At 35.0% G+C, this 16,972-nt stretch overlaps 1 protein-coding gene across 11 annotated transcripts in view; it reads left to right on the top strand.

Moving 5' to 3' along the window:
* ZDHHC15 (zDHHC palmitoyltransferase 15) overlaps window positions 1-16,972 on the top strand; it is a 383,378-nt gene that overhangs the window by 347,485 nt on the left and 18,921 nt on the right. For all 11 annotated transcript variants that reach the window (XM_074360037.1, XM_074360043.1, XM_074360044.1 and 8 more), the window contains 3 exons: window positions 4,160-4,292; window positions 5,886-6,012; window positions 10,473-10,576. In XM_074360037.1, coding sequence (XP_074216138.1) covers window positions 4,160-4,292; window positions 5,886-6,012; window positions 10,473-10,576 — 364 coding nt within the window. The remainder of the gene's footprint in view (window positions 1-4,159; window positions 4,293-5,885; window positions 6,013-10,472; window positions 10,577-16,972) is intronic.

The raw sequence follows: 16,972 nt of genomic DNA, 5'->3' as shown, positions 1-16,972 counted from the left end.
GAATCCATTATTTAGATTCCAGTTAAATAATTTTCTATCACACATGAATATCTTGTTGGGCCATCAGGAACCTAATCTCTTGACTCTTACTGATTCTTTACAATGTACTTATCCAGTCAAGTTTTTAAAATCTACCTCTTACCAATTATAGGTTTGAAAAATGTTGAAACTAATTCTAAATTCCTAGTTTCTTAAGAAAAATGGCTAACAAAATACTCCTTCATTGTTAGAAAATACTTTCTAATTCCCTGTTCAAAGGAGAGCTGCAAAGTTCCTACTGGACAGAAAGATTCATTGACTCATTCACTCATTCATTGACACAAAAGACCAAAATGAAGATAGTGAGTCTTCTTTGAACTTTGTATGACAAACCCTGGATTGGGAATTAGGAGAACTGTGTTCTAATACTGGTTCTGCCATCTGCTTCACTGGCTCATTGCCAAGATCAAATGAAACATATGTTGAAAGTACTTTACCTTTCAAAATGTGAGTCCAATAATTATAATGAAATCTTAAAAAAACCCCTATTTTCACTTTTCTTATACTCGAAGGTATCAGTTATATCTATTATTTCCAAAAGAATTGAAGGCAGATTTTCAGTTTACATATGCGTACAGGGTCTGGCGGCAGTAGAGTGATTTTTTTTTTTAATTTCATGCCAATGGACTCCAGAAGACATCTTCCCCACAACCACACTACAGTTACTAAGAAAGACATCATAACCTTCCATGATGAGCCATGATGATGAAGGTTGTCCAAACTGTCCCCGAATAGCAAAAAAACATGTGAGCAGAGTTACTAGTTATTACTTTAGGAATTGCACAAGAGCCTATGTAACAGCAATATCTCACCTCAGGTGGAGAGGTAAAGTACGTAAATCCTGTGACTAGAATATAGATTATAACAAATGGAGAGAAAAAGAGAAAGGCAAGGCATTAAGAACATGAATAGCTGAGAATATTTAAATTATTAATCAGTAATTTGATCCCTACTAGTGTAAAAATATAGTGTAGAAAATTTTAGTGATATGGGCTTTCCACTCTCCCTTCAACTTGCTTAATCAATTCAGATATTTAATAACTTTAAGAATCAGGAATTATATAATGGATATCAAAATCTTCATCTCAGTGATACAAAAATACAAGCAGAAATAAATTTTCTCATAAATTTTCCCCAAGTATAAAATGCTTCATATCTTGGAGTCTCTTTATTGGCCGCTTTCCACATCACAGGATCTCTTATCTATTGCTCAGGTTTCCATGACCTGTTTGGCATTCAATTCACACACTGAGCTACCACCTTGAACTTAAAGAATATCTACTGCATCCAACTCAGCACGGAAAGTGTCAGCCTTGGCCTTCACTGCAGACATTACTTGGTCCTTAACACAGTAGGCTACTCTTTAAGAACTACTCTTTACTGTCATAACAGAATAAACAATGTTGTATTTCACACACTTTGCCTTTGGGCCTCCTAGTCAGCCAATAATCAAGTAACACAATGCCAGCCAGATGCTGAATGCTTCTTTCATTCTTGAAAGATATCTAGATATGAATTAATCACCAGAAATATGCCAATATCCACAAGCAATATCAGGAGTGAACATAGCCTTGCCCATTTCCTATTCCTTCATTATTTTCTCCACCATAGACTAGCTCATGCTTAACAGACGAGAAGAGAGGAAACCTGTCTTGGCTTGCCCTTATAATGAAAAGGGCTTTGACAGTTCAGAGAAATGCTTCTTTGAAGTCTCTTGAGCTGAGAGCACTTTGGTGTGGTTTAAAGATTGTCTTCTCAGTTTAAATTGAGTCTTCCCTTAAAATGAAAAGTAAACACTGACATATATTTTAAAAGCCATGTGTCAAGGAGACTAGCCATACTCCTAAGAATAGCAACCTCCATTTGTATGATACTTTACCATTTTCAAAGCACTTTCATATCTATTATCTCATCCTCAGCACAATCTTGTAAACTAGGTAAGCAGGAGTTATTAGTCTCATTTAAAGATGATAAAACTGAGGCTCATAATAGTTTAGTGATTTTCTCAGGATCACCCAGCTTGTAAGTTTCATAGTGAGTATTTTAACTTGTCTGACCCTAAGCCCGGTAATCTTAAAAACTGCACCATATCCTACTGCCCATTACAGTCCTACTATAAAGAAACTCCAGCTCCTTTGGAATAAAGAATTCAGAAGACTATCAGATCATGGTTCTCCTCTCAATATTAAAGAGTAGCTACTTAGATAGGAAATTGATATTTGCCTTACAAAAAAGTAGTAATATACACCTCCCACACTGGGCCATGAATCTCCTCAGAGAGGCTATGAATTATTTTAGAACTAAGATGGTAGTATTAGTCTATCAATATTCCCCTAAACTGTTTCTGGTGGTTTTTGCTTTGAGTAATTTAGTCTGGTTATTTCCTGAGAAGGTAATTTTGAACATACGACCATCACCATCTTCTAACAAAAAAAGTTAAATATTATGGATTAATCAAGGAACAACACAGTAGATATGCTTTGGCAGATAGAAGAGAGTTCTGTAAGAGTAATTGGGGGAGGAAAATGCTTTTAACTCAGCTACTCAGTGTGTGAACTGACCTTACATCAAACCCTCCTGCCCAGCCATTTCCTATTGTCTATTTAAACATGAAATATAGGAAGTGAAATAAATGTGAGCTTTAAAAGCTTTTTAAAAACATACTAAAAAAGTAGAAATTATGAAAGTAAACACCAAGCCAGGCAAAAAACACTACAAAATCTTTCCTATAAATTCAAAACAAAGTGAACAAAAACCAATCAAATTTAGTTTTGGTGCTTAGGCCAAGATTTTGTGGAGGGATCATTTCAAAAGGGAGCTTCACATTAAAGTTCCTGAAGGTCAAAGTCCTTGGGGTAGCTATTTCCTGAGGTGTTCTGCCCCCAGACAAATTTCACCCAAACCACCCCTCAGCTGAAAGTATCAAGTGGTTTATGTCCACTTATCTTCCTTCATCCTTCAAACACATACACTCTGGAAGATTCCTAATGTTTCCTTACATGAAAATTAAAAATGTCCTCTAAGAGAAGGAAAAAAAGTCTGTACTATCTGAATTTGCTAAGGGTTTCAAAGCCTTAACATTCTCCTTCCAAACTGGGGTAGAACCAGATCCTAGTGTTAAGGTCCACTTCAACCAAGAATCACCTTTAACTTTATTCCTTGAGGGCATTTGGAAATATTTCAAAGCAATTCATCACCCCTAAAACAATGATTAGCACAGCAAATGGAGAAATGAAGAAAAGTCATTCTCCCAACTGCTTACTCCAAAATTGAAAATGTTTTCTAAAGTTCTCTTCAAAAGACAAAATGTTACATATCGTGCATGCTATAGAATTTTAGAAAATTCATTCTGGCCTAGGGCTAAATGTTAAAAAAAAAAAAAAACCTGTTGCCATATGGAAAATAATATGTCCCAGCTAACTATAAAAAAATCTTTAGCTACCTACTTTTACAATTGCCTATCAAATCTTGCTTGATTTTACTGTCTAAACGGCTGTTTCACAGGATGTAATATATCCGCATGTTCTACTTCAACTATAAAAAAAACAGCCACACAAAATTTGCAGTAGTTTTAAAATCAGGTCACGACTTAAAGATAGAACATTTAAAAATCCTACCTATGTTATTTAACTTTCCTACATATATCACTGGGACATTTTCAACAGACTAACATCCAGTGGAACATGACATGTAAAGTATTCCAGAGTAACCCACCTTGGGACAAGAGGATGAACCGTATCACCTCAAGATGACCTCTAGTCAATGACTCATAGCTTACAAACTAAATGGATGATAGCTTTAAGAGGTTGCATACCAATTATGGGCTGAGTATATCCTTTTCACATTACCTTTTTCTAACTGGTACATTATATACTCTATTTTACACTGAACTGCGCTTAAACAAAGATCCATTTTAGGCTGTGTAGGTTGAAAGCATATCCATAGTGAGGTATGGTCATCCACAGAAAGAACTGTTTTGTAAAACTTTTACAAAGTCTATTTTTTTAATTACAGCTAGACATTCTGTACATGTGAAAAAAGTACTAACCTATATAGAATACTTAGCCAAACCTTACAACTTTAATCCTTTGTTTCTGTTTGTTTATTATTTCTTTTCTAGGGGGAATTACCCAGTGTTCGCTCTAAGTTCCATGTCCTTTTCCTCCTCTTTGTGGCCTGCATGTTTTTTGTCAGCCTTGTGATTCTCTTTGGTTACCATTGTTGGCTTGTCAGCAGAAACAAAACCACCTTAGGTAAGACTGAATATTAGGACTAGAAAAAATAAACATATGAATATATATCCCTGTGACCTTTGGATTGCTCCCAAGGAAGAGAAGAACTTCCAACAAAGCATTATAGCTGTAGTGACATCTCTTTGCCTCCAAAAGGAGACAAATGTAAACACATTCTACCAAACGGGAAAGCCATAGTGAATGACGCTTATAGACTACAGGGAGCACTAGTGATTGAAGTCTCACACAAAACTAAAAATGACCATGTTTTTTGATAGTTCATTCTGGGTAATAGTTCCTCAGATTTACAGCTTAAAAATCACTGCAAGGTGTTCACATAAGGAAGTACAAGGAAGAATCAGTACAGAAGGGGACATCAGAAGGAGGAGGTGAAGGTCAATAAAGATAGAAGAATATAATTTATTGAGCACATCCAAAAACTGAGTCCTGAGAAAGAATCCAAACCAGTAAGTCATTGAACATCTACAGTCATCAAGGAGCTGTGTAGGGACTGTGGGAATGAGATAAGTACACTGAACAAGTAAGTCTCCAGAAAAGGAGCACAAGAAATTAAAATTTTTCTCTGTCCATTACTCTATACTCTGGGCTGTTATTTGGAGAACTATATTTCTAATGGATTCCAGTGCAACATTTTTTTATGGTGAAACAAATATTTACATTGCATACGAATCAATGCATGAGGGTTGAGGAGAAAGTGTCTAAATATTGAATATTTAGTTAAGATAAATTTGAGGAAAGTTTAATGCAAAAGCCATTAGGATTTTGGAACTCATTTGCTAATAATGCTAACAGCTAAGAAAGTATTTATTTTCTAAACCAAATATCTATGTAGCAATTAGTTTCTGGGTGGTACATTAGCATATTTGGCTTAGAAATCAGCCATGAAGTAGAATAGTACTAAAAGCTTCATGATAACGAGTCTGAAAACAAAGAACAAATGGGAAATGGCCAGATGCAGCCAGAGTTCAACAGTGAATGTGTTTGATTAATGGGATAAATGTGTATCTAAAAATAATGTGCACTAACATGGTCCAATTTCTTGTAGTCTTTGAGGTGATTATAGTTCACCCATTGGCATTTTTTTCTGGAGTAAAACTCAATTTCTTGCACTGCAGGCTTCAGTGTGAACATCTTCATTTATGAAATGTTTCAAAACCAAAACAATGTCATTACCATCTCTTTACGTGTCATTACTTTGGTCCCAGTTCTAAAGATAGAGACCATTTAGCTGTTGTTGCTACTTAGATTCAAATAAAGTGCTGTTGTATTTGTTCTTTCACTCCTTACATGCAGTACAAAATATATTCTACCCTCATGACTGCTCAATTATTTCTACCATTACAAGTTTCTTCTGCCTTTTTTTTAAAAAAAGGACAGTACCAATTCTTTGTATTTAATAACAAATTTACTTTGTATTAAAGTGATTAAACTGGTTGTTTACTAATTTAGCAATAACTAAGAATGGGGGGGCCTATGCTACCACAGCAAAAAGATATCATAGAACCAAGTCATATTCATGAAGAATAGTAAAATAATAATGGTCCTGATCGTTGTTCTCTTTCTCTTTTCTTCAACTCCCTTACCATGCCCTAGAGGCCTTCTGTACTCCTGTGTTTACAAGTGGCCCAGAGAAAAATGGGTTCAACCTTGGCTTCATCAAAAATATACAGCAGGTGTTTGGAGATAACAAGAAGTTCTGGTTAATACCTATTGGGTCCAGGTAGGTAATTATTACCACTGAAAGAAGTTGATGCTGGACCATGCCTTGAAGTAGCAAATTCAGTTTCGACTGTATTATGCAGCAGATATCAGTCCAACGTAATACTTTATTCCCCAAGTTTTTCATTTCTAGGTTAGTAAAGATAAGTCAGGAAGTGAGGGCACCATAAAATAGGTATTATCATGCTTTGTTTGTGGAAGTGTAAGCTCATACCTGTCTTTTATAAATGAATTTAGTAAACAACTCTGTTGTTTTTCTTCTGTGTATATTTGTAAATATTTTTAATCACAGTGTACATATTATTTTGAATTCTACATTTTTCATTTAAAATATAGTAAGTATTTCCCCTTAATGTGACATAGTCTTTATTTTTTTATTAAAGTATAGTCAGTTTACAATGTTGTTTCAATTTCTGGTGTAGAGCACATTGCTTCAGTCATACAAAAACATACATATTTTCATTTTCATATTATTTTTACAGTGAGCTACTACAGAATATCAAATATAGTTCCATCTGCTATACAGAATAAACTTGTTTATCTATTCTATATATACCTGTCAGTATCTGCGAATCTAGAACTCCCAATTTATCCCTTCTCACCCCCTTTCCCCCGGTAACCATAAGTTTGTTTTCTTTGTCTGTGAGTCTGTTTCTATTTTATATATAAGTTCATTTGTCTTTTTTTTTCTTTTTTTAGATTCCACATATGACTGATATAATATGGTATTTTTTTTTCTCCTTCTGGCTTACTTCACTTAGAATGACATTCTCCAGGGACATCCATGTTGCTGCAAATGGCATTATGTTGTTGTTTTTAATGGCTGAATAGTATTCCATTGTATAAATATACCACCTCTTCTTTATCCAGTCATCTGTTGATGGACATTTAGGCCATTTCCTTGTCTTGGCTATTGTAAATAGTGCTGCTATGAACATTGGGGTTTAGGTGTCTTTTTGAGGTAGGATTCCTTCTGGATATATGCCCAGGAGTGGGATTGCTGGATCATATGGTAAGTCTATTTTTAGTCCTTTGAGGAATCTTCATACTGTTTTCCACAACGACTGCACCAGACTACATTCCCACCAACAGTGTAGGAGGGTTCCCTTTCCTACACACTGTCTCCAGCATTTATCATTTGTGGACTTTTGAATGATGGCCATTCTGACTGGTGTGAGGAGATACCTCACTGTAATTTTTATTTTCATTTCTCTGATAATTAGCAATATTGAGCATTTTTTCATGTGCCTATTGGCCATTCATATGTCTTTATTGGAGAATAGCTTGTTTAGATCTTCTGCCCATTTTTAGATTGGGTTGTTTGTTTTTTTCACATTAAGTCATATGAGCTGTTTATGTATTCTGGAAATCAAGCCCTTGCCAGTCTCATTTTTGCAAATATTTTCTCCCATTCCATAGGTTGTCTTTTTGTTTTACTTATGGTTTCCTTTACTTTGCAAAAGCTTGTAAGTTTAATTAGGTCCCATTTGTTTATTTTTGTTTTTATTTCTATTGCTAGGAGAACACTGCTGAGTGTTCTGTGTGAGATAATGTTTTGCCTATGTTTTCTTCTAGGAGATTTATTGTGTCTTGTCTTATGTTTAAGTCTTTAAGCCATTTAGAGGTTTTTTTGTGTATGGTGTGAGGGAGTATTCTAACTTCATTGATTTGCATGCAGCTGTCCAGTTCCCAGCACCATTTGCTGAAGATACTGTCTTTATTCCATTGTATATTCTTGTCTTCTTTGTCAAAGATTAATTGACCAAAAGTTTGTGTGTTCATTTCTGAGCTCTCTATTCAGTTCCATTGATCCATATGTCTGTTTCTGTATCAATACTATGCTGTTTTGATTACTGTAGCTCTGTAGTATTGTCTGAAGTCTGGGAGGGTTATTCCTCCAGCTTCATTATTTTTCTTCAGTAATGCTTTGGCAATTCTGGGTCTTTTGTGATTCCATATAAATTTTAATATGATGTGTTCTAGTTCTGTGAAATATGTCCTGGGTGATTTGATAGAGATTGCATTAAATCTGTAGATTGCCTTCAACATTATGGCCATTTTAACAAAATTGATTCTTCCAATGCAACAGCATGGAATATCTTTCCATTTCTTTAGGCCTTCTTTAATTTCCTTAATCAGTGTTTTGTAGTTCCCCATGTTTAAGTCTTTCACCTTCTTGGTCATATTTATTTCTAGGTATTTTATTACTTTGGGTGCAATTTTAAAAGGCATTGTTTCTTTACTTTCTTTTCCTGTTGATTCATCATTAGTGTAAAGAAATGCAACTGATTTTTTACATTAATCTTGTATCCTGCTAACCTCCTGCTAACCTGCTGAATTCTTTTATTAGCTATAGTAGATTTTGTGTGGGATTCTTAGAGTTTTCTATATATAGTATCATGTCATCTGCATATAGTGACAGTTTTACCTCTTCTTTCCCAATTTGGATCCCTATTATTTCTTTTTCTTGCCTGATTGTTGTAGCTAGGACTTCCAAGACTATGTTGAATAGAAGTGGTGAGAGTGGACAACCTGTGACATAGTCTTTATAGCCATTACTTTTGACTACATCTTATTCCATCTAGTTGGGAAATTATATATATATATATTAAATTATATTAATATAATTATATATATTAAATTAAATATATATAATTAAAATAAATATATAATTAAATTAAATATATGTATAATTAAATTATATATATATTCCCATATTGTCAGATGTTTAGATTGTTTCCTAATTATTGGCTGGAAATAATGCCATGATGAAAATTTTTGTGCCTAGTTTGTCTCTATCTTTAGGTTAATTCTGAGAAATGGAATTACTGAGACAATGGACAGGGAGATTCTTATGTTTTTTTGATATATACAAATATATACATAAGAAAAACAACAGAGGGGAAATATATCCCCAAAATGCTGTAAGTGGTATAGGCAGTAGTCTTAGAAATTATTTTCCTTGTCTCCATATTTCATATTTTGGGTGTAAATGCTTATATTACTTTTATGAAGAAAAAAGTTTTTTTTTTTAATTTAAGCAAGAACAAACATTGATTTCAAGACTGCAGATAATTTTTAGAACTGCAACAGAAATGAAGGGAAAGCAATGAAGGAGAGATAAGCTTGTGTGCTATGAGTGACTTCATGAATCTGATTAAACTACTATCAGCTAAACTAGCTCTGTGGGAGAGCTTATTTATACCCTTCTTACAGTCCCCTTTAGATCCATTCCTCAGATAGGGATACATCCAAGTGTTCACTTATTTGAGGAAATTTTGCTGGAGCAGGGTAGTAATTAAGGAAAATTTTATCCTCATCACATATCACCCTGATAGTTCCTCTGTACCAGTTAGTGTTTTACAGTCTCACTTATTTAAGAGCTGTGGGATATCCTACTGTCCTGGCTATAAATCACAAGACAAAACTGTGTCAATGGGTAATGTTGATTAATAAATGTTACCAGTAATTATTTACACCCCACTCACACACATATATACACAAACACATACAATCTGTATGCCAAAGGGAGGTCCCAAATGAGTCTTCTCTAGAATAAAGAACAAAAGAAAAATTCAAAGCCCATTCACTTATAATCAGTATAGTTACATCCTCTGTAGAGAATTATCAGTAAAATCTGTCAACTTCCAATTAACCACATTCATGAACAGGAGAAAAGGCATAGGTAATATCAAATGAATAATCCCAAAGTCAGTCAAATATAAATATGGAATGCATTCAGATAAATAGTCAAATATTCAAACTGTAATCCACTCTAGCAAGGGCCATCTCAGTTCCCTCCAAAGCATCTCATCTGCTAGTGGCCACAGGTTAACCAAGGAGATGGCCCTAGTTATATATCCTATGCCTTAGGATATCTATATCCTATAGATATCTACAAAGTGGATCCCACATGCAGATTCTTGCTCCCAGAATCTGCACTCTTAGAGATGCCTTACTCTGTATCTTTCCCCAGCTCCTAATAACCTTTCTGCCATATAAGCCAAATAACAGCATATTCAGACATTATTATTATCTATCACCAATTCACAGTAATTTATCTCCACTGAATTAGATGATTCTGAATCTTCCAAATTTTCTTGAAAATTTAGAACCAAAGCAATAAAATAATGGGTTGTAAATTTCAATCATCATTAAATGATACATATAAAGCTTGCCTTGTGTACATTTTGCCATACTCATCATTGTAAGAAGCAAGTTAAAGAGTTGCTTACAAACAGAAATAGTCAACACTGATGCAGACAAACAAGATATAGAAATTGAGATCACTAGAGCGACTAAATGGTGGTATTGTAAGAGCCTATTCCAACATGGCTTTATCCAGTAAGTTAAGTGGGTTAAATCTTTCTAAGAACCCCCCTCCTATTTCTGATAGGGTTATTACCTTCATAAAAAGTCAATGTCAGCTGCAAGATCTCACTGCCTTCATTTCCCCACCAGCCCTGGTGATGGACACTCCTTCCCTATGAGGTCTATGAATGAGTCACAGAACCCATTGCTAGCAAATGAAGAGCCCTGGGAAGACAATGAGGATGACAACCGAGGTAAGTAGGGTCAGAAGGAAGTCTTTTCTCCAGTCAGCAGACCAGGCATCAATAAAGACTATAACACAACGAGCATAGTGTAGTGAGAAAATAGTGTACAGAAAGATTATATAAGCATGTCAACCTCCTAAGTGCCCTTTGGATGGAGAAGGGCAAGTAGGACCAGATTTGTTTAGCAAATATAGTTGTATTAGGTGGGATTAGATAACAGCTTGGAAGATTCCTTACCAGCTTTGTGATACTATAATTTATAACAAATCTCATAAATCAGGAAACATAATAAACAGTGCTGTGCATGTTTGTAAACAATTCTGCCAGTTGTCACTTGTGGTGCTTCACTTGCATTGATCCAATCAGTGGGTAATAGCTCACCTTTCTCTACCCTAATTCATCCACATTGGATAAATTCTCTTAAATCTCATTCCCATTCCCCTTTAGAATGGTCTAAGTATGCAAAACAATAAGATAGTATTCGGAGGCAAGAATACACATCCATGTAGTATACTTTTCTAAAAGACAGTCCTCAAAGGAAAAATAAGGAAGCAGAACTTTGCCCTCCACCTTTCTCCCACAAGATTATTGAGTTGTCTTGAGATTTCCTGTGAAGAACTAAAAGCAAGTTTTCATGCCATGTATCCCTATTGCCACTTATTCTCTATGACACCATGTGATGCTGTGCTTACTACTGTGCCTCCAACGTTTGTTAATGTTGTTAATACCAGCTGGTTCTGATAATGCAGTAGCTGACAGAAATTTTTAGTAGGAACTTGTGTTATCACAAATTATACCTGGGATGAATGCAGCTGAATAAGGGCCTGGAAAGGCATTGAGGTGGGGAGTAGAGATGGGAAACAGCCTTTCTAAATGTCTACCTAGTTAGATTTTCTACCTGGAGTCCTTTTGAATAAGGCATTATTACTAAGACTAAGGAAGACAAAACAGTCCCAAATCCAGTCACAAAAGAAAGTATTCTTACCCAGCCGAATAAACTTATAACACAAGCAACTTCTTTACCACCTCCTGCTGACTCTTTATTGAACAATGGACTGTATTTTTACCTACAATCCTTCAGCTGTCAGAGTTTCTGAACAGACTTTTAACTTACAGCAGTTATAAGTAATAAGAACTGTTATTTTGGTGTTAAGAAATTCAAACACTAGTATCAGACTTATAGAGTCTTAACCTAGTTTGAAATATCTCCACAGTGGGAAAAAAAAGCTGTTCACATCTGAGCCTTATTTTGACAAGTGGAATACTTTAAGTATAGATGCATCACTACATTACAAGAGATTATTTTCTTGAAGCAGTTCCCAATTCCAGACTTTTTCAAACATATTCAATCATAAAAAAGAGTATACCATTTTATAGTTTACAGAGTACTTTCATGTACTTTTTTCATATCCTTTGCCTCACAACTGTCAGCTTAAGTAGGCATAATTATTAATACCATTCCCATTTTATAACTGAGGAAACTGACATTTGGAGACATTAAATAACTTTTCCAAAATCACATAGCAAGAAAAAGGCAGAACTTGGACTCAAAGAAAGGTATCCTAATTCCAAATCCTGGATTTTTTCCAATATAATATGTCTGTCCTTTGGACAAGTACATTTAAGGCACAGTGCTGTGATTGTATGCCATCTTGTTATATAATGCATCCAACTGCTTCTTACATAAATTGTAAAAATCACTGGCTATAAACTGCCTTTAGCTTTAGCAAGACCACTATACCATCCCAGATATGCGAGGATTTTTTAAAGTCCATTGAAAGGGATTCTACACCCCTCCTTTATCACCCATTCCAGTATCTAACAAATTTAACTATTAGAAAACTGTACTTTTTCTATAACACAGGTTCTCGTACTGCACTATTTGTCCAACTGATTCTGTGTTATCCTCAGTTGCCCCCATTTTCTGTGCAAAATTGGTCATCTACAAGTAGTCCTTGTACTTTTAACAACTTAGATTCCTGAGGAAGGTGCTGTAAGTTATAATTATGTGTATTGAACTTAATTTCTTTAAGGAATAACATCAGGTTTTATTCCTAGCCCAAAATATAATATTTAGTTTACTATAAATGATGTACTTGTACAAAAGACAATGCAAAATACTCTAAAAGTATATATTGATAAAATATGTAAATATAATGACCTATTAAGCAAATACATAATATCACAGTCAGGAACTATATAAAGTCTTTATTTTCTTTAAAATCCCTGCCTTATTTTAGTACAGCAATGTACAAGGCAAAGAAATACCTTTATGAAGTCAAGAAATTTAGATAGGCTTCTCTGATGAGATTAATGCACAAATGCATAGAAAAATGTGCAAATCAAAAGTGACAGATTGGAGGGATAAATTTGGAATTTGGGATTAACAGATACACACTACTATATATAAAGTAGGTAAACAACAAGGACCTACTGCACAGCACAGGGCACTATATTCAATATCTTGTAATAACCTTTAATAGAAAAGAATCTGATAAAGAATATATATATGTATATATATGCATAACTGAATCACTTTGCTGTACACCTGAAACATTGTAAATCAACTATACTTCAATAAAAAAATAAAATTAAAAAAGTGACAAATCAATGTATTATTCTGAGGAGATTTTAGCAGGCATCTTTTAAAGACTTCTAACAGACAGGGCTACATTTAAGCTTTTTGAGGAAATGATGCAGCAATATCTGTTCTATTACTCATTATGAATTTCCCTGTAACTTGCATTAAAAAATCAGAGATTACAAAATAAGTCTGTCTCCTCTATTCAAAATTGGGATCCATTTCTTCCTAACTGGATGAGTGGCCTCTCTGGCCCTACCTGCCACAAATGTCATGAGAATAAAATGGATGTGATTGTCAGGATGAGTCATTTAAATGCAAACTGCTATAAGTCAGAGTTTGCCTGTATATGACCCCCTTGAAGAACCCTCTTGGCCTTCTCAAGAGGAGTAATCCTAGCTCCTTAATATGTTCTTACAGAGGTTATTTCTCAGTATTCTTTTAATCTTTATAGCTCTTGTGACTTTCTGAATGCTTTATGTCCTTTTATTGTTTCAGCAGGTAACAAAGCCTATGCCATTTTCCAGCCATCACCCTTTCAGATTAGTTGCTCAACTATTTGATCATGGACATTTAAGATACAGCATCCCTATAATTCAGAGCAGGTAGCCACAGTCAGTATTCTTTAGGCAGTGAAGATAACAGAGACATTGGCAAAGACTCCAATAACAGAGTAGTTGCTTTTTTTTTTCCATTTGTAAGAGAGAAGAACTCTTTTAACACCACCACTGATTGAATAATGATATTTCCTAGCTCTGGAGAGGTTTTCATCCAGAAACATTTTAGGATAAATAAAAATACAACCCACTTGTTAGGAAAATTTACTTTGCAAGATCTTACCAAGAGGAATGAGAGGTTTGCTTTCATATTGACTCAAATAAGCAACTTCAAGTGACCTGCAGTCTTCATATTGGGGTCCTCCCACAGCGAAGGCCAAATTCAACTATGTAATAATGTATAGTATGATTGACCAGACATCTTCCTACACACACTCCCATGAGGTGTGAATTTGCCGAGGCTGTATAGGAAGCAAGTCACCTGAGCTCTGGTTGGTAGCCATGAAATTTTTAAGAGTCTAGACTTAACCCTGATACAAAGGGTCAGAGCTTTCCATAGAATAGTTGTCCTACAGTTTACAGGGAACTTCCCAGATTCCCCTGTTCTTTAGGATGAACCTCAACTCATAGTAACCTGCTTTTCAATGTTCCCAAGTCCAAACCCACAGATTGGAATCTTCAAAAATACTGCTAAGAACATCTATTTTGTGGTTATCTGTCAGGAGCTGAACTCAGTTTTGGTTTTGATATAAGTACCAAGGTTAGCATCTTTCAGTTATAACATGATGATCTCTATCTGTTAGCCTTATTTTCTTTATTTCCTAGTAAAGAAGGTAGAACCAGGTCCTTGCCTCCTTCTCACCCAGCTCTTCAACCAGACTGGTTTGAGAATCCAGTAGGGAGTTCCATGTCAGGATCAAGTCCTAGAGTACATAATAATTATGCACAGCCTATTCCAATTACTCCATATCAATGTATTAAGACAAGAAAGTCATTTTAAAAGAATCCAGCAGAAGAAGAACAAAGATTTCCTTAGCTCACCAAAATTGCTTTCTATTCCTAGCTAATGAGACTAAAAATCAACTCTTTAGTTTATTTTGATAATTTTAATTGAGTATATTCCAGGGGGAATATTTTTATCAAGTAAAAAGAATCTCTATATGACAAACAAAAATTTGCTTTAATTTGCTACTACAACTTTCTGGTGTAAATGATAACCAGGGATTAGAAGAATTAAACTCTTTGTCAAATGCTGGACACTTACCCAGGAAAATATTGACTTCAGACTCTAGCATATTATATGCTTTATATATAGCCTAATTTTCTACTTCTTTTTTTAGGTAAAACTTATTTGTATGAGATCATTAGTAACTGCTCAAGTTAGAAGAGATTTCTTATTTATTTTCTATCTGTTAGTTTCTACTGCTGTGGTAAATAATACATTAGGAAAAAGAACAAAAGAAATGGACTAGTATTTGTTGAGAGCATATTAAAGGTATGACATTGAACCCATAAGGAGCACAATGCATTTTTGTCTCTGAACTCAAGGGCCTTACAATTATTTGGGGTGATAAGACACATACATGGAAAGCTATCTAACAACACACAATATAGGATACATTATTGACCAAATAAATAGAACCATAAAGTTTATGTTATAGGAATTCAAAGAAGAGAGTGATTCCTGTGGGCTGGGCTAGTCAGGAAAGACTTTACAGAAGAGATGGAATTTGGGCTTAAAAGATGAGATAGGATTTGGATTTGTGGCAAGAAATGAAACAGCACTCAAAGGAAAGTCACATGTTATAGTGCATGAGACCCCAAGCTTGATATGAGGGATATGAAGAAAGTAGCCTAGCTCCAGCAAAGAGTTTGAATGTTAAGGGATTGGATGGGAACTGCTTGAAGTCAGGGACCTTATCATCTTCATTTCAGTATTATCTGCAACTCTTTCAAAATAGGGATGCATATAGAAGATGACTGTTAGATTAATTCAGCAAGTAACTTGGTGTTAGATTGGATAAGGCCTTTGATATAAGACTTAAGAACTCTATTCTATGGATAATGGGGAACTAGTGATGATTTTTGAACAGAGGCATGATACGAGGATAATGTTGTTCTAGGAAATGATGAAATGATACTGCTATCAAAGCACACTTCTATTTTATACCAGACATTGCTCTAATCACTGGACCTTCTAAAATGATTTACCTTCTAAAAGGGTAAGAGCCCTTTGCATCATTGGAACTCAGACTCTCTAAGTATATCCTGTATAGAAGACCTCTGGTTCTGAGACCAGAGGCTTTACACATCAAGGGCTTTGTTGTTTAGAAGCATCTCTGGGTGATATTCTGTGCAATCACCTCCCAGTCAGAGACAGCCATTGAGTCTTGTTTGAAGAGAAATTACCTTATCACTTAGTTCTTTGGGTCTAGCAAGACCTCTATGATTATGCCTGAGAAACTTTAAGATATTACTACAGGATTTAGGTGAGATCCTAAGTTAAATTCATGCTTTCTACATTAAAGAATATACTCCTTCAGTGACACCAATGTGCCCTTAATTATTCCCATGCATAGTGGCAATAGGTGGAGCTAACTATAGAAGAGTCCCTGCTCTTAGTCAATTCTTTACCAGCTTTCTGTACAGGAATTCAAGATACATGGGCCTATACTAACATATTACAAACATGGTGTTCCCATGAGTCATATACTTATGATTACACATTTGGGATGATTAGAAGTGTGGCTTTTTTCCAAAAGTCTGTTTTCTCTCATTCTTACATATATGAGACAGTACTATTCTGGGGAAGAATGTCTGGCTGGTTGACCAAGAATCTACAGGAAAAAAGAGAAGGGAAATGGAGAAATTAACAATTTGTTAAATTTATTTGAGGAGATAAGACAGGCACAAAATGTTGACTGACAAAATACAATACAGGATATTATGTTGACTAAATGAGTAGAACCATAAAGTTTGCGCTACAGGAACTTAAGGATTGCTGTAGGCTGATCTGGTAAGGAAAGCATTTAAAGAGAGGGTAGAATTTGGGCATTAAAGGTTAGATAAGGGAGAGGGTATAGCTCAGTGATAGAGTATGTGCTTAGCATGCACAAGGTCCTGGGTTCAATCTTCAGTACCTCCATTAAAAACAATAAATAATAATAATAATAAACAAACCTAATTACCTCCCCCTCCCTCTACAAAAAAATATTAGATAGGATTTGGATTGGTGGCAAAGAATGAAGAGGCAGAAGATACAAGGGT

The sequence above is a fragment of the Camelus bactrianus genome, chromosome X, assembly GCF_048773025.1.
Source record: "Camelus bactrianus isolate YW-2024 breed Bactrian camel chromosome X, ASM4877302v1, whole genome shotgun sequence".
In the NCBI taxonomy this organism is placed as follows: Eukaryota; Metazoa; Chordata; class Mammalia; order Artiodactyla; family Camelidae; genus Camelus; species Camelus bactrianus.
This window is presented reverse-complemented; position numbering and strand designations above follow the sequence as displayed.